At 40.3% G+C, this 17,660-nt stretch overlaps 2 protein-coding genes across 5 annotated transcripts in view; one reads left to right on the top strand and one right to left on the bottom strand.

Moving 5' to 3' along the window:
- Positions 1 to 17,660, top strand: part of LOC126095212 (putative protein FAM10A4) — a 198,260-nt gene that overhangs the window by 70,760 nt on the left and 109,840 nt on the right. The gene's annotated exons all lie outside the window — the stretch shown is intronic.
- LOC126095211 (uncharacterized abhydrolase domain-containing protein DDB_G0269086) overlaps positions 1 to 17,660 on the bottom strand; it is a 73,793-nt gene that overhangs the window by 10,451 nt on the left and 45,682 nt on the right. Inside the window, exons 2-8 of one of the 4 annotated variants that reach the window (XM_049909947.1) lie at positions 12,893 to 13,000; positions 12,752 to 12,807; positions 11,232 to 12,263; positions 10,778 to 11,042; positions 8,540 to 8,592; positions 4,425 to 4,629; positions 746 to 862 (exon numbers count right to left, since the gene is read on the bottom strand). In XM_049909947.1, the coding sequence (XP_049765904.1) occupies positions 746 to 862; positions 4,425 to 4,629; positions 8,540 to 8,592; positions 10,778 to 11,042; positions 11,232 to 12,263; positions 12,752 to 12,807; positions 12,893 to 13,000 (1,836 nt within the window). Of the gene's footprint in view, positions 1 to 745; positions 863 to 4,424; positions 4,630 to 8,539; positions 8,593 to 10,777; positions 12,264 to 12,751; positions 12,808 to 12,892; positions 13,001 to 17,660 lie in introns of all 4 variants that reach the window. The other 3 variants (XM_049909948.1, XM_049909945.1, XM_049909946.1) reach the window with 3 other exon arrangements.

The following is a 17,660-nucleotide window of genomic DNA, read 5'->3' as shown; positions in this document are numbered from 1 at the left end:
GCCATTGCCTACCTCCGACCGTAATGGGGATGAATGATGATGATGATGATGATGATGAAGACAACCCAACAACACCCAGTCATCTCGAGGCAGGAAAAATCCCTGACGCCGCTGGGAATCGAACCCTGGACCCTGTGCTCAGGAAGCGAGAACGCTACCGCGAGACCACGAGCAGCGGACAATGATTACAAGGAAAATAAAAATAATATGAAATAAAAAAAATATTTTAATTTTACCAGTTATCTGATTACGACACATCTTACATTAGTATTCGATGTTTGGCCAAATAGTACCTAGATATTCAGTATTCAGCTGAATAGGATAAAAGTTGCGTAATAGGATGAATACCAAATAATAGCCGAGCATTTTTCGCAAGCTTAATAACTACCTAGTTTTCTGTCACACGTTTCTATGCACTGCAGTCGGTCTGCTATAGGTGAGTGAATGCTTTTCCTTTATTTTACATACTGTGCATCTAGAAATTTCCATTGTTCAATGCATAATATTGACACATAATACCAATGCAGCAAATTTGAAAGTAAAAAGACAAAAATACTGTCATAACATGTTAGAGTAATTCTGATTTATGGAACATGAAGAATCTGGTTTAGTTTATAGAGAAGAGACTCTTCATTGACATGATTCAGTGCAAACTTGTAGTGGATTATAGATGAAGAAACATATCTTTTTTTGAAATGTATATTTTTGCTGAACACACATCTTGTTGATGTGACATTTTTCTTACCTGTTCGTAGTGCGGTTCCTGTGTATTCATTGTCTAAGAGATAGTTGATGATAGAGGACTTCCCTCCACTCCAGGGACCCATAAATAGTATCAGAGGTTTTGAAAAGATTTCGGGATCTGAAAGAAAAATGAAAAGAGAGTATTAGAAAACAGCTTGTCTTACATTGTCATTTGACTTAGAGTGTTTGCCAGTGTTTTGCACTACTCTCACCTGCTTGGATCCAAGCAGATTGCATGTCATCTTAAGCATGTCCAGTATTGAATAATGCCAGTATCAAGAAATAGGTGTTATTTGGTAATAAGGCCTTCAGCAATACAGCATGAATTATTCCCTGAAATTACACCTATCTTACTTATTCTTCCTATCCATTCTACTTTTACAACTTCCTTATGCCATATGTCCCCACTCAACTTATTTCCTTCCTTGTCATATTGTTTGTATCCTTGCATCTTACTATGTGTGAAACACTGAGAAAAATTTGTGTTTTATGTCACTCTTACCAGAACATCTTGTCTATAATACCAAATAAATCATTGTTAATACTTTAATTTCATGGATAGGTTTAAAAAAATCTACTCACCAAGCAGTGGCAGAACACACACATAAAAGAATGTTATAATTAAGCAAGCTTTCAGAGCCAGTGGCTCCTCATTCGGGCTGAAGGGGAAGGAAGAGGGTGAAGGAAAAGGACTGTAGAGGTCTAGGAAAGTGGTAGATTTTGCAAAAGTCACCCAGAGCTGTGGGACAGGGGAGACCTACTGGATGGGATGAGAAGGAAAGCCTGATTGCTAACACTTTGTCATTGCTGTCAAAGAACATTTAGAGAGCTCCAGTAGATACTTGAATTATTCAGCTCAGTCATTTATAGGTACATTAAATTTGTTTAACCTTGCATTTAATATTTTACATTGCTTTCACTGTGTAACTTTTCAGGTGTAGCATTTTTTTTTATTTTATTTATTTTTTTTTTTTTTTTAATTCACTCTTTGCTTAGTGCAATAGTAGCCACATCTTAAAGCCTGTAAAATGTGTAGACAGCTTTTTGTTGAACTACAAGCTGTGCACTCTGTGAATGATGTTTCTGAGTTTCTAGACTCCGTTGTTTCAGAAGTTTAGTACTGAAAGGAATGTACTGTGTAGTTTCATTCGCCGCTTTTTTCTCTCCCAGTTTCCATTCTGAAACTCTTATCCTGCCCAACTTATCTTTATTTTTCTGCAGTGCTGTGGGCTATGGACTGAGTCAGTAATCGCTGAAGTCAAAATCGTTATTCTCACCACCATTATATCAGCTAACAGGCAGTTGTCTTTGACAGTGACCATTTGTTCTTAATTCCCAGACTTCTCTGCCTTCTGGTTTGTAGCTTTTAATTTTGAGACTTTATGAATATCTGTGAGATACTGCCTTTGACCATGAACATTCCAGGAAATCTTACTTCCGATGCTTAAACGGGTTTTCCATTTCCAAGTTACAATTTCTGTGCTCTTACTTTTTCTTATTTCTTGTTAGGAGTTACTGCTATTATTTGAATGGCACCACTGCTTGTTGCAATGAATTCTCTCATGCTGTCATTTACATGTAGCAAATGTATGGTTTTCTGTACAAACTTCGAGAAATAGATATCAGATGCACAGGAAAACATAGGCAATTAAACTGAGGTGCAGTGGCTGTAACCCAGAATTGCGAAGGCAATGACTGAACTAGGTGGCACAGTGGTGAGACACTGGCCTCACATTCGGGAAGATGAGGTTTCAAATCCCTGTTCAACTGTCATCTAAACCAGTGGTTGTCAAACAGCAGCCCGCAGACCGCATGAGACTTGAATCAAATAATCATGCAGCCCGTGGTTCTCAGCCCTAATTTATAACAATATGTATCCAGCAACTAATAGCTGAATCCAAAAATGCCAGATAACATGAAGAACTTGTTAATTCTGTAGTTTTCGTGCTCAGTAACAAACAAAAATACTTACAGAGAAAACAATATTTTAAGATTTCTTCAGTCTTATTGGACATTGGTGAGTAGTGGCATAAGCTGTGTAAAATTGGCTGCTAGCCTCAGGGGCAGAGCGGCAAGTAACGCCACCACTTGGGGTTGAGAGGACGTTATGTTTTATTTTTTATCTTCCAGTGCTGACAACTCGTGTGCCTATGTGCCTCATACTATTGAGCTGCTATGCTACAATTTTCAAATGCAAATAACATGGATTCATCAATGTGCTTTGTAGAGACACTTATTTCCAAATGCATTGTAGCAACGAATATAAATTAAGTCTGTTGTAATTCAGTATTTCCAAATGCATTGTAGCAATGAATATGAATTAAGTCTGTTGTAATTCAGTGCAGTAAACAGAAGAAGAATGACATTCAAAATGTTTCATGTGATTGTGTCTCAAATTGCAGCATACATTTAAATCTAAGTACAATTACTGTCGTTACTCAAGTAATCACCTGCTCACACAGACAATATGGCAATACTTTGTCAATTACATTGTAAAAACTTTGGGATCACTGAAGGTGGTAGCAATCTGAAACAGAGAACAGTTTAGACAAATTATTTCGCATGGGGCCCACTTTTAACGATCGGTACTTGGTGGGTAGTGGGCAAAATTTTAGCACCTTAGCTATAGTTAGTGTATTGGGGAGCTCATAACATACTAATTTATGTAGGTTATTAACGAATAATACACAGCCTGAGGTACTATCCCACAATGTTAGTATTGGCTCTTGAGTGAAAAGGCTTGATGACCCCTGATCTAAACCTGTTAAGGCAAATTCTGGGATTGAAAAGGAAAAAAAGTTTATTTATTTCCTCAATCCTGCTAGCCTCAGGGGCAGAGCGGCAAGTAACGCCACCACTTGGGGTTGAGAGGACGTTATGTTTTATTTTTTATCTTCCAGTGCTGACAACTCGTGTGCCTATGTGCCTCATACTATTGAGCTGCTATGCTACAATTTTCAAATGCAAATAACATGGATTCATCAATGTGCTTTGTAGAGACACTTATTTCCAAATGCATGCCGCTCTGCCCCTGAGGCTAGCAGTTTAGACAAATTATTTCGCATGGGGCCCACTTTTAACGATCGGTACTTGGTGGGTAGTGGGCAAAATTTTAGCACCTTAGCTATAGTTAGTGTATTGGGGAGCTCATAACATACTAATTTATGTAGGTTATTAACGAATAATACACAGCCTGAGGTACTATCCCACAATGTTAGTATTGGCTCTTGAGTGAAAAGGCTTGATGACCCCTGATCTAAACCTGTTAAGGCAAATTCTGGGATTGAAAAGGAAAAAAAGTTTATTTATTTCCTCAATCCTGCTTTGTTATCCTGTAATAACCTTGTTGTTGGCATAAGGTTAAATGTTCATCTCCCTCCACCCTCCAGATTTTTAGGCACTGAATACACAAGGGCATCATACAGTGCTGGAACACTTGAGGACAATTGATTCTGGCAGAACCTGTGTAGTGTAACTTGGAGAAAGTGATAACGTACAGTCACACACACACACACACACACACACACACACACACATATGTATCTCAGAAGGTATAAATGAGATGAAGTAGTAGTCTTGGAATGTAGTTGTTGAGGCAGATGATAAAATCATTTCTGTATTCAACTAGCTGTGGAAAGGAGAGTAGTACAGCTGCACACAAACATTAAATATCTGCTTACCTCCAAAGTGTCGGTTGCTGAGATCTCTGTATTTATAAAGTGTTTCAAGAGGCTTGATAGCATTGTCATAGAGGCGCTTTAAATCTCGCAGTATAATATCGGCTACCTTGCTCAGCATTAGCTCTTTTTCGGCAGATTCAGAATCAAGTTGCAGTATTTTTGCAATGTGTTCTCTAGGTCGCAGCTTGTCTGGAATCTCCATTTCCTGTGGAAAATCAGTTTACTGGGTTATAAAATCAGTAGTACTAAATATCTGTGAGTTAATGAAGTTATCACAATAGACAAGTTTTACATGTATTTCTTGTGTAATTAAAATAAGTTGTGACTTTTGACAGTTCTGCACATTCCAAGTTCCATGAACCGTATTCATGACAAATACAATTTTCACTGATGAAATATTTTTCTGCGCCAAAAAAATTTCTGCTTTCCTTGACAGTAGTGTTGCAGCTTTTGTATACATATTGGGGCAGAAAATTTGGAAGCCATTCTGCAGAAAACTGTGACATTAATTTCCTCATGATACTTATCTAGCTTTCTTGAACAGAGCACCAATAGCAGTTTGTACTGAAACCACAAGCCGAGCTAATATGAAGAATGATTATCCTGCCACCCAGTTATATCAATGCTTTTGTTGTTCATTTGGCTGTGCAGCCTCTCCAGCCTTCTGTGAATGTGTGGCACACATTAACATGTCTTGTCAAGGCACGCAGTGTCTTTGAAAGAGATGCTTCTTGTGGCACACAGGTACTAGGATCATTAGGCCACTATGTTGCTTTTCTGTATGGTGAACTTCCAAGACAAAAGCTTATGCTGGAAGCCAAGCTCTTTTTTTAGGGGACCCCTTGTACTGATAATAACCATTTACGTTTGTGTATTCCACCTGCTGCAATGCATACATCTTGGTTACCATTCTGTCAGAACTACGTTTCATGGTCAGTGTTTTCTGGAGGAAATAGGTTCATAAATGTTGTGTACAATGGCTGTTCTGTCCGTCTCTCCTGAAACATCTAAAATTATATCCCCACTTTGGTTCAGAATATTCACAGCCTTGTCTGGCAGATTGGAATTCCCATTCTAACCCTTGATATCTCTGAAGTCAGCTAATGTGTTCTCGGACATGATGTTTATAGTAGATCTAATGTTGAGACTGCTACTGAGACAATACTAATAAAAAAAACCCTTGAGCATGGAAACAGCTGGTGCTGAGCACTACACGATTCTGTTTACTAACGGCGTAGCAGCATGATGCACTCTACCTGCTGACCTGTGGGTGGCACAAGAGGATAAACTGTCTCATAGTTCATGTTTCCTGGGCATCAACATTGTGTCCCCTCCACTTGGCTGATCTGTCAAAAGTTGCAAATTATTTTGATCACACTCTTTCTTAATTTATGTGCAGTATATTTTACTGAACAAGGGATATGATTGGAAAAAGTTAGAACTACCAGAGAATGATCTTTCCTGCATAGTCTTATTTTATTTGTAATCAGACTTACTGTTGAGGAAATTTTGACTTTGGCTGTTGTCAAGCAAACATTTCTGAAATTCTCCTCTGTGATACAGACAAGGGGGAGATTGAGTCAATAATTAAATCACTGAAGACTAAGGACTCTCCTGGTTATAATGGAGTGCCTAACAGAATATTAAAGTACTGTGCTGCACATGTTAGCCCTGTACTTAGCCATATTTGTAATTTTTCCCTTAGGAATGGTCAGTTTCCTGAACAATTAAAGTACTCAGTAGTAAAGCCACTTTATATAAAGTGAGAAAGGGATAATGTAGACAACTATTATATATACTATTCTATGCCATCAGTGTTTAAAATTATTGAAAAGGCTGTGTACCTAAGGACAATTGATCATTTTATATCACACGATTTGCTGTCAAATGTGCAGTTCAGCTTTAGAAGTCACTTAAGAACTGAAAAATGCTATATTCTCTTTTCTCTGTGAGGTACTGGATGGGTTAAACAAAAGTTTCAAACGCTAGGCGTATTTTTTGATTAAACTAAGGCGTTTGATTGTATTGATTGCGAAATATTGCTCCAGTAGGTGGACCACTACAGAATACGGGGAGTAGCTCACTATTGGCTCACCTCTTACTTTATCAACAGACAGCAAAAGGTCATTATTAACAATATAGAGAATGGCTGTGATGTGAGGTCTGAGTGGAGTACGGTCAATTGGTGGGGTGCCCCAGGGATCATTGTTGGGGCCATTCCTGTTCTTTAAATAAAGATGATATGCCCTCTAGTATTAATGGTAACTCTGTTTGCTGATGACACTAGCTTGGTAGTTAAAGTATGTTGTGTGCAACATTGGCTTGATTTCAAATAGTGCAGTACATGACATAAGTTCATGGCTTCTATAAAATAAACTAACGCTAAATCACAGTAAGACTCAGTTTTTACAGTTTCTAATACACAATTCAACAAAACCTGATGTTTTAATTTCACAGAATGGGCATATGATTAGTGAAACTGAGCAGTTCAAATTTCTAGGTGTTCAGATAAATAGTAAACTGTTATGGAAAGCCCAAGTTCAGGACCTTGTTCAAAGACTTAATACTGCCATTTTTAGTATTCGAATGCTATCAGAAGTGAGTGATCGTTCAACACGAAAATTAGTCTACTTTGCTTATTTTCATTCGATTATGTCATATTGTATTATATTTTGGGGTAACTCTTCTCATTCTAAAAGGATATTTTTGGCTCAGAAATGGGTGGTTCAGGCAATAAGTGGTGTAAGTTCACGAACCTCTTGTCGACTCCTGTTCATGAGTCTGGGTATTTTGATATTGGCCTCTCAATATTTATATACCTTACTGTCATTTCTTGTTGACAATATTACCTTATTCCCAAGAATAAGCAGCTTTCACTCAGTTAATACTCGGCGGAAATCAAACCTGCATTTGGACTGGACTTCCTTAACTCTTGTGCAGAAAGGTGTGCAGTATACTGCTGCATCCATTTTCGGTAAGCTACCACTCAAATACAAAAATCTTAGCGGTAATCCACGCGCTTTCAAATCGAAACTGAAGAGTTTCCTCATGGGTCACTCCTTCTATTCTGTTGAGGAGTTACTTGAAAAAGTAAGCTGATTCCTGTTGTATTGTTGATTGCGTTTTTAAACTTATGGACTGACTTTTTTGGGCTCATAAACATTTTATTTTTATCTGTTATTACTGTTATGTTGTAATTTCATGTACTGACATGTTACATGACCTTGGAGATTTGCTCCTCAATTTGCTCCTACAGACTTGATAAATCGGTAAGGACATGGATAATTCCCCACGAGACCAAAAATTTTGTGTTAAGGCAAGCATGTGAAGTATACACCACTTCCGAGGCATTTCTTTTTTCCAGTTTGTTAATGTAGGTGCACCTCCAGTGATCGATGCATAGTACCAGTGACATAAGAGCACATGGGGTAGTGTAACACAGTCTGAACTACAACAACATGCCAACCAAGAAGCAGTTTCATGTTACTTTGTTGGTGCTAATGTACACTCAGCACTGGAAGCATTGCTCTGTAAACGAGCAGCACATAAGAAATTCTTCAGAAGCTGAGTGTGCTTCAGTCTTACCCAAGATAAACACATCTTCAACTAAGATTAAACGTGTTTTCACCTTCTGGGGTATTATAAATGTTTTGACAGATGATTTTTCCTTTAGAATAGCCAAGAGTTAAAATTTAGCAAAGGAATTTTTGTTGGCAGTGTTAGTCCAACTGTGTGTGTGTGTGTGTGTGTGTGTGTGTGTGTGTGTGTGAGAGAGAGAGAGAGAGAGAGAGAGAGAGAGAGAGAGTGAGTGAGTGTGTGTGTGAGAGAGAGAGAGAGAGAGAGAGAGAGAGAGAGAGAGAGAGAACATGAATAGTAAATGATTTGAAAATAGGAAGACTGTCTGTTAAGAGTAGAATTACTCATGGTCTTGTGCTTATTGTCTAATCATTGCTCTGTGAATAATAAGCTGAAGTTTCAATTTAAGATGTAACAATGGAATATTGTTTGGGATTGTTATCATACATATCTTCAAGCCTAATTTGCAGTGGCAGATTTCGATTGCTGTCCATTAAGTTGTATTGTAAAAAAAAAAAAAAAAATATCTAAAGGCCTACCTGTGTTAGTTCTTCCTCCGGGATTGGTTCCGCTTCTGTTATTGGTTCCTCACCTAGAGAAAGAAATAAAACACACAGTTGACTGGATAACTTAACAATCATAGAGGAAATATTCTTTGCCTCTTCTTTTGTGAATAATATTGTGCTCTTTGTACAAGGGTCACTCCAAAAGAAATGCACACTATTTTTGTAAAAATACCGTTTTCATTCTGGATGTGTGAACGTTTTACAGTGTGCAGATACATCCTTCCCGCTTGTTTTCGAACTTAGTTCAGCTTGTTCCCGTGAGTGGCACTGTCACAGCATGTCTTCAAGATGGTTGCTACACTTGACATTCGTCAGAAGCAACATGCTGTCATAGAATTCCTGTGCTGTGAAAACGAGACAGTGGGGAACATCCACAAGAGGTTGAAAAAGGTGTATGGAGATGCTGCTGTCGATCGCAGTACAGTTAGTCGGTGGGCAAGCAGGTTACGTGATGAAACCGGGCACGGCAATATTGAGGATTGTCCTCGCAGTGGCAGGCCTTGTACTGCACACACTCCAGGCAATGTGCAGAGAGTTAACGAATTGGTGACTGCTGACATGCATCACAGTGAACTAATTGTCACGCTATGTTGAGATAGGGGAAGGAAGTGTTTGCAGAATACTGAAAGTGTTGGCATTAAAAAAGGTTTGTGCCAGATGGGTTGCCAGGATGTTTACAGTGGCTCACAAAGAAACAAGAAAAACGGCATGCAGCGAACTTTTGGAACAGTATGATAATGGTGGAGATGAATTTCTTGGAAGAATTGAGACAGGTGATGAAACATGGCTCCATCATTTTTCACCAGAGATGAAGAGCCAATCAGTGGAGTGGCATCATGCAAATTCACCCAAGGAAAAAAAAAAATTCAAAACACGCCTTCTGCTGGAAAAGTTATGGCTATGATGTTTTTCGATTCCGAAGGACTCTTTTGTTTGTGGACATCATGCCAAGTGGAACCACCATAAATTCTGAGGCATATGTGACGACACTGAAGAAACTTCAAGCTCGACTGAGTCGTGTTCGACCACATCGGCAAAAGCAGGATGTTTTGCTGTTGCACGACAATGCACGGCCACATGTCAGTCAAACGACCGTGGAAGCAATCACAAAACTCGGATGGATAACACTGAAACACCTGCTGTACAGTCCTGACCTGGCTCCATGTGACTATCATCTCTTTGGGAAACTGAAAGACTCTCTTTGTGGAACAAGGTTTGAAGATTATGACTCCCTAGTGCTTGCTGCCAAACAGTGGCTCCAACAGGTTGGTCCAGAATTTTAACAGGTGGGTATACAGGCGCTGGTTCCAAGATGGCGTAAGGCAGTTGAGAGGGATGGAAATTATGTGGAGAAATGAAAATATTGTTTCTAAAGGATGTATCTACACACTGTAAAACTTTAAAACATGTAGAATAAAAGATGGATTAAAAAGAAAAACTGCATTACTTTTGGGGTGACCCTCATACATATTCCCTTGCAGTGCAAAGTACAACAGTATGAAAATCATGCCTGTTCTGAACACATGAAAAGTACCAGCACAAGGAAACATTGGTGTTATTGAATGATTTGCAAAGACTTGAGAGGATTGAGTCTATCTACAGATACAAATTGAAGTTTAAATTGTTGTTGACTCTATTTGCTGTCAGTTCACTATCACAAATAACAGTTTCATTGAACTATAGTTTATGACTAGAAATTTTAGTAGTTTTTAGGATTAAGGAGTCAGTAGATGTTTTTCACAGTGTAGTTATTTTGCGAATAGCATTCTTTATTTTGAAATAGATTTATTGTTTCATTGATAGTAGAGGCTAAATTGGACTGTAATAAATTCTTGTCATGTGCCACTATCATTCTTTAAAAGTCACGACCAAGAGAAAAGATGCTGGGGCAAAGGACTTATGCAAATAGAGGTATGAAGGAGTAATAACAGAACAAGAGTTTTCAGTGTGATTGACAGGAGAATGATGGAAGTAACTTATTAAACTTTTTCATCAGTGGCAAGCATTGTCTGAAGACTGAATTTCATTAGAGTTGATGAGTACTATTCAGGTGTCACTGAATTTTGTTTGAGAGAGTGTCAACCAGCTGTTTTCTTCGTGTTTTTACAGTTATCAGATTTAAATGCATGAATGTTAATGTACACTCACCTTGTTGCTACTAGAAGTACACATATTGAAGTACAAAGGCAAAACTTGAAGAGCATCACTTACTCTCAGCTGATTCAGGACCAACATCCTTTCCTTCAGGAATATCCACAGGTTTTTCCTCTGCATCCTCAGCTGCTTTCTCATCAGTTCCATCTTTTTGTTTCTCATCTTCCTTTTGTTCTTCTTCTGTACTTGTGGCAGCCTCTTCTGTGCTTGTGGCAGCCTCTTCTGCGCTCGCGGCAGCATCTTCTGCGCTTGCAGTAACCTCTTCTGTGCTTGCAGTAACCTCTTCTGCACTTGCTGCAGCCTCTTCTGCGCTTGCTGCAGCCTCTTCTGCACTTTCTGCAGCCTCTTCTGCACTTGCTGCAGCCTCTTCTGCACTGGCTGCAGCCTCTTCTGCGCTGGCTGCAGCCTCTTCTGCACTTGCGGCACCCTCTTCTGCGCTGGCGGCACCCTCTTCTGCGCCGGCGGCACCCTCTTCTGCACTGGCGGCACCCTCTTCTGTGCTTGCTGCAGCCTCTTCTGCGCTTGCTGCAGCCTCTTCTGCACTTGCTGCAGCCTCTTCTGCACTTGCTGCAGCCTCTTCTGCACTTGCTGCAGCCTCTTCTGCACTTGCTGCAGCCTCTTCTGCGCTTGCTGCACCCTCTTCTGCGCTAGTCGCGGTCTCCTCTGCACTGGCTGCTCCCTCTTCTGCGCTGGCTGCTCCCTCTTCCGTGCTGGCTGCTCCTTCTTCCGCACTGGCTGCTCCCTCTTCCGCACTGGCTGCTTCCTCTTCCGCACTGGCTGCTCCCTCTTCCGCGCTGGCTGCTCCCTCTTCTGCGCTGGCTGCTCCCTCTTCCGCGCTGGCTGCTCCCTCTTCCGCGCTGGCTGCTCCCTCTTCCGCGCTGGCTGCTCCCTCTTCTGCGCTGGCTGCTCCCTCTTCAGCGCTGGCTGCTCCCTCTTCAGCGCTGGCTGCTCCCTCTTCAGCGCTGGCTGCTCCCTCTTCAGCGCTGGCTGCTCCCTCTTCCGCACTGGCTGCTCCCTCTTCCGCGCTGGCTGCTCCCGCCTCCTCCCCACTGGCGGCTGCCTCTTCTGCGCTGGCGGCTGCCTCTTCTGCGCTGGCGGCTGCCTCTTCTGCGCTGGCGGCTGCCTCTTCCGCGCTGGCGGCTGCCTCTTCCGCGCTGGCGGCTCCCTCTTCCGCGCTGGCGGCTCCCTCTTCCGCGCTGGCGGCTGCCTCTTCCGCGCTGGCTGCTCCCTCCTCCTCCACGCTGGCCGCTCCCTCCTCCTCCACACTGGCGGCGGCCGCCTCCTCCTCCGTGCTGGCGGCCGCCTCCTCTACACTCACAGCACCATCTTTTGTCACCTCCTCAGCACTTGCAGGTGATCCCAGTTCTTCAGTGGGAACACTCCGTTCTTCTCTTTGTTGTCCTTCTTCTGCACTGGCTGCTTCATCCTCAGTGCTGTGTAATCCTTCTTCTGCACTTGCTATGGCCTCCTCTTTGCTTGTTACCTCCTCGGTAGATACTTCTACTGTCTCAGTGGGGCTGTCTGCCTCTCCAGACTTTGGCACCTAGAAAGAATTGTGTAATTACACTTACACTGAATTTCTACTATACTTTGAAAATTTTAATTAGGTGGAATTTTTTCTTCAGTGAAGGCTTTCACAAGCACATGTCATAGTGGATGATGAGTCTTTGGGGATTGTTGTTGTTGTATTATGGCCGTGGTCCAAAAAACTTTCCAGTTCATGATGTTTCATACAGAGTTGCACTGGACATCGGAGGTGCTCCTAGGGATGCTGAGTCTTGCCAATTGTTGGAAAAACTTAGTGTCATCAGAAGGACCACTGAAGATGTCCAGTGCAGCTTTGGATGAAACGTCAGGAACTGAAAAGTTTCTTGGTCCAGAGACATACAACCTATAAAACACATCAATAATTATTTATTGTTGAGTATAAATTATGTATGCTAATTAATATTTGTTTTAGGATTTTGTTCTCATTTTAAAAGATACAGCACCATAATTGCTGAATTCATCTCAGTGCCCAGCTTACAGTACCTGATCAGTATCTTCTGATGACACTGCTGGTTCAGCATGCTGCTGTTCTTTATCACCTGTAGCCAGAAATGATTTCTGTAAGATTACTAAGCACATTGTTTGTTTCGTAATATGATTACTAATATTGCCATGCCACGGTACCTGGAGGATATTCAGATGTGCCGAACTCTCTGAGGGCCTTCTCCACGTAAGGCCGACATTGAGATTCGATCACTGGGTCTATTGGTTGGGCTTCCTGGCTGTACACTGCTGACACATGTAAAAGACAAACATTAGCGTTAATTGTTATATAATGATCATTGAACATTTACCACTAATTGCTAGTATACTTTACAAAATTTTGCATTTCTGTGACTTCTCTATTGTGGTTCTCAATTGTCTTCAAGTATAGCCCTGACTGTATTTATTACTTAGCTCACAACATATTGTATAGCCTAATCTTAAATCAAGCCATGGAAATGGCACACACACACACACACACACACACACACAGAGAGAGAGAGAGAGAGAGAGAGAGAGAGAGAGAGAGAGAGTTGATGTAGGTTGTCCTTTATTCTGGCTGCTGGCACAGTAGACACTGCCACACAGTCCAATAGTTATTTTAAGACAGAAGCTCAGTTAATAGTCCAACCATTTGTCTGCCCAGTTTGTTCTGTGTTCTGGCTGTACAAGAAATCCATTGCTTGATTGTAAACCATTAATGCTGAAGTGTGTTGTTATTGAAGTATATCTCTCTGTGTGAGGTTATACTAATAGCATTTGCTCCTGCTGCAAATTAATTCTGTTGAAAAGTGCAAGTGACCTTCAGGCAAACAAGATGCCAAAAGGATCAAAGAAATAAAAGTCCCATTTTACCTGCTTGTTATTGCTGTATTTTAAAGGTATAAGTTATGCAGCGTAATAGATTTACATTTTAACAATTTGTTTATTTGGCTTTTTGTACTGATATTTCTTAGTAATTTTCACTCTGCTTTCGTTTCCCACATCAAGACTGTAGGGTGAATTCTCTTAGTATACACAGGAAAAGTGATCTTCCAATTTTTGTTTGAGACAGGAGATGCATCCAAATTGCACTTGTTATATGAAAGTGCAACTTTTTCTATGATTTTGTTGTTGTTCCCCCCACCCCCTCCCTTGCTTGAAATTACAGTTTTACTAGCTGTATTATGAAGAAACTTTTCATTAACTTAGGTACTGGTTAAATCTTCCTTAAGTGTGATGTAAATTATACGTAGCTTTGTCTTTTCTCTTGGGTAATAACAAACCCTTTCGTCTTGTAAGAGATGCACAGTATTAGTTGGATCACTAGGGTTGAAACTACACAGACATTTTCATAATAGTAAAGTTAAATTAGGCAGTAATTTCATTGTAAGACAAGAGGAGATACAATAAGCACAAGTCGTAACCACAGTTAATGATACTGGGTGCCAAGTTGGTACCAACGCTATAAGAGTTAGCTAATCGGCAGCCTGCCTCCTTACACACAGTGTGTGACATAACTGGGCAGCTATATTTATCACAGACCCCTTGCCAAGAATACACCTTACTTCACTGCACACTCTGTGGTATCAGCTACAATAATGCTCCGATACAGCCCGTGTTCTTTTATGAAATATTGTATAATATCAGGGCACAGGGATACACATAGAGTATTAGTTAAGTTTTGGAAACAGTGATCGGTAAATGCATAGTTACGATACCTGAAAATATTAGATATGGCAGATGAGACATCCTTGTTAATGCAGGATGAATCGGAAGAAAAGGTAAATGTTCTACTTTGAAGGCTGATAGTGTTAGTGATTCTGAACCAAAAAGTCATATGCAGTTCAGAATAGTTTCCGAGATAGACCACATTTAATGTACAGTGTTATTTTTTTTTCTATAGTGTTCAAACATTGTCACTGTTTAGAATGTACCACATTAGTTCAGAGGAAGTTGAAACGAACAATTTCTTAGAGGACACGTCATCTATCAACTATCTCAAATTGGCCTACAAAACTATCAGAGCACATGCGCTAAGTGCAAGATTTCAATATTCTCCCTCTCTCTTCGTGCAAACTGTTAGTCCTAGAGAAGAAATGAGAAGGGTCTTTTTATTGTAGGAAATTTAATGTAGTTTAATTTTGTGCCCTGACACCTTCTGTCTGGAACCAGTTGGAATAGGGCTTATGTCCATATGAAGTTTTTTGTTCAGAATCACTAATACTACCACACCTCAAAGCTTGTACTAAAACTACAACCCCTCAAAGCATGTATTAATACTACCACCCCTCATAGCATGTACTTTTCGTCCTGACTCAGTCAGCTGACAATGGATTGTTAACTGTGGATAGAAGAAGAAGGTGCCTATGTGGAGCATGGAGGGGTATTAAGACAACTAGAAATGACTGTAACTGAAAAAGGGAAACTGTAATGTGTGTGTGTGTGTGTGTGTGTGTGTGTGTGTGTGTGTGTGAGAGAGAGAGAGAGAGAGAGAGAGAGAGAGAGAGAGAGAGAGAGATCCTGTGGAAGGTATGTGGAAGTTTGCACTGATAGGCGGCATCTGCTGAATGTATCTCTTGCTATTCTTATTGCTGCTTCTAAGCAACAATTGTTATTGATTGTTCACACAGGGTATTTTATATATGAAGCTCATGCAGTTTAAGTTCAGAGCAAAGTGGCTTGGATATTATAGTGTATTGAGGCATTTTTTAAATTATGATCTAGTTAGTGCTTTTAGTAGTGTGTACCCTATTATATGTTCCTTCATTTCACTACAGTAATGTTTTACTGGTTTTCTGTCAGTTTCCTCTCTCCCTGTGTACAGCAATAGTACTTGACAAAATGTACTATTTTATTTCCTGTAGAAGGAAATGTCTGAGAAGTTGTGTTGTTTGAACTCTTTGTACCTGACAATTCTGTTTCGTATTCTGTTTTCCCTTTCCATCTGAGCTCTTGAAATTCAGACAAGTGGTTCTCTTTTCTCCAAAGGTCTCTTTAAGTTTCCTGTAGCCAGTATCTGTCTTACCCCTAGTGATATATGCCTCTACATCCTTACATTTGTGATCTAGTCATTCCTGCTTAGCCATTTTGCACTTCCTGTCAATCTCATTTTTGAGATGTTTGTATTCCTTTTTGCCTACTTCATTACTGCATTTTTATATTTTCTCCTTTCATCAATTAAGTTCAATATCTCTTCTGTTATCCAAGGATTTCTACTAGCCCCCATCTTTTTACTTACTTGATCCTCTGCTGCTGTCGCTATTTCACCTCTCAAAGCTACCCATTCTTCTTCTACTGTATTTCTTTCCCCTGTTCTTGTCAATCATTCCCTAATGCTCTCTCTGAAACTCTCTACAACCTCTGGTTCTTTCAGTTTATCCAGATCCCATCTCCTTAAATTCCTACCTTTTCACTGTTTCTTCAGTTTTAATCCACAGTTCATAATCAATAGATTGTGGTCAGAGTCCACATCTGCTCCTGCAAATGTCTTACAATTTAAAATCTGGTTCCTAAATCTCTATCTTACCATTATATAATCTATCTGAAACCTTCCAGTGTCTCCAGGCCTCTGCCACATATAGAACCTACTTCCATGATTGTTAAATCAAGTGTTAGCTATGATTAAGTTATGCTCTGTGCAAAATTCTGTCAGGCGGCTTCCTCTTTCTTTCCTTACCCCCATTCCATATTCACCTACAACTTTTTCTTCTCTTCTTTTTTCTACTGTCGAATTTCAGTCCCCCATGACTATTAAAGTTTCGACTCCCTTCACTATCTGAATAATTTCTTTTATCTCATCATACATATCTTTGATCTCTTTGTCATCTGTGGAGCTAGTCAGCATATAAACTTGTACTGTTGTGGTAGGTGTGGGCTACAATAATGCATTCATTGCGCTGTTCATAGTAGCTTATCCTCGCTCCTATTTTCGTAGTCATTACTAAACCTACTCCTGCATTACCCCTTTTTGATTTTGTATTTATAACCCTGTATTCACCTGACTAGAAGTCTTGTTGCTCCTGCCACCGAACTTCACGAATTCCCACCATATCTAACTTTAACCTATCCATTTCCGTTTTTAAATTTTCTAACCTACCTACTGTATTGAGGGGTCTGACATTCCAAGGTCTATTCCATTGAATGCCAATTTTCTTTCTCCCGATGTTGACCTGCTCCTTAGTAGTCCGCACCCGGAGATCCAAATGGGTGACTATTTGATGTCTGGAATATTTTACCCAAGAGGACGCCATCATCATGTAACCATACAGTAAAGCTGCATGCCCTGAGGAAAAATTATGGTTGTAGTTTCCCCTTGGTTTCAGCCGCTCGTAGTACCAGCACTGGTTAATGTTACAAGACCAGATCAGTCAATCATCCAGACTGTTGCCCAAGACCAGATCAGTCAATCATCAGACTGTTGCCCCTGCAACTACTGAAAAGGCTGCTGCCCCTCTTCAGGAACCACATGTTTGCCTGGCCTCTCAACAGATACTCTTCTGTATCACTAAGGCACGCAAGCCTCCCCACCAGCGGCAGGGTCCATGGGTCATGTGGGGGATCATTTTTTTTTTCCATGGGGTTTCCACAAACTGATGTATACTTACGGCAGATGCACTCAGTGTCATCAAATATCTTCTTTTGATAATTTTTAAAGAAGATATTTGATGGCACTGAATGTGTCTGCCTATATCAGTTTGTGGAAAGCCCATGAAAAAAATGATTGTTTGTTTCATCTCACCTTCCACTAAATGAAACATGTAGTGCTTTTTAACAATACCCATCTTTCAAGTAAAAAGGCATTTTACAGGAAAAATTAAAAAGGAAATCTAAGGACCAAAGTATCAGGTGCAAATGATACAAATGATGAGGTAATTACAATTGTTATGACTGTAGTAACAATGAAATGCCTGAAAAGTGCAATAGAATG

The sequence above is a fragment of the Schistocerca cancellata genome, chromosome 8, assembly GCF_023864275.1.
Source record: "Schistocerca cancellata isolate TAMUIC-IGC-003103 chromosome 8, iqSchCanc2.1, whole genome shotgun sequence".
In the NCBI taxonomy this organism is placed as follows: domain Eukaryota; kingdom Metazoa; phylum Arthropoda; class Insecta; order Orthoptera; family Acrididae; genus Schistocerca; species Schistocerca cancellata.
The sequence above is the reverse complement of the archived record's forward strand: the minus strand, read 5'-3'. Positions and strand labels throughout refer to the sequence as shown.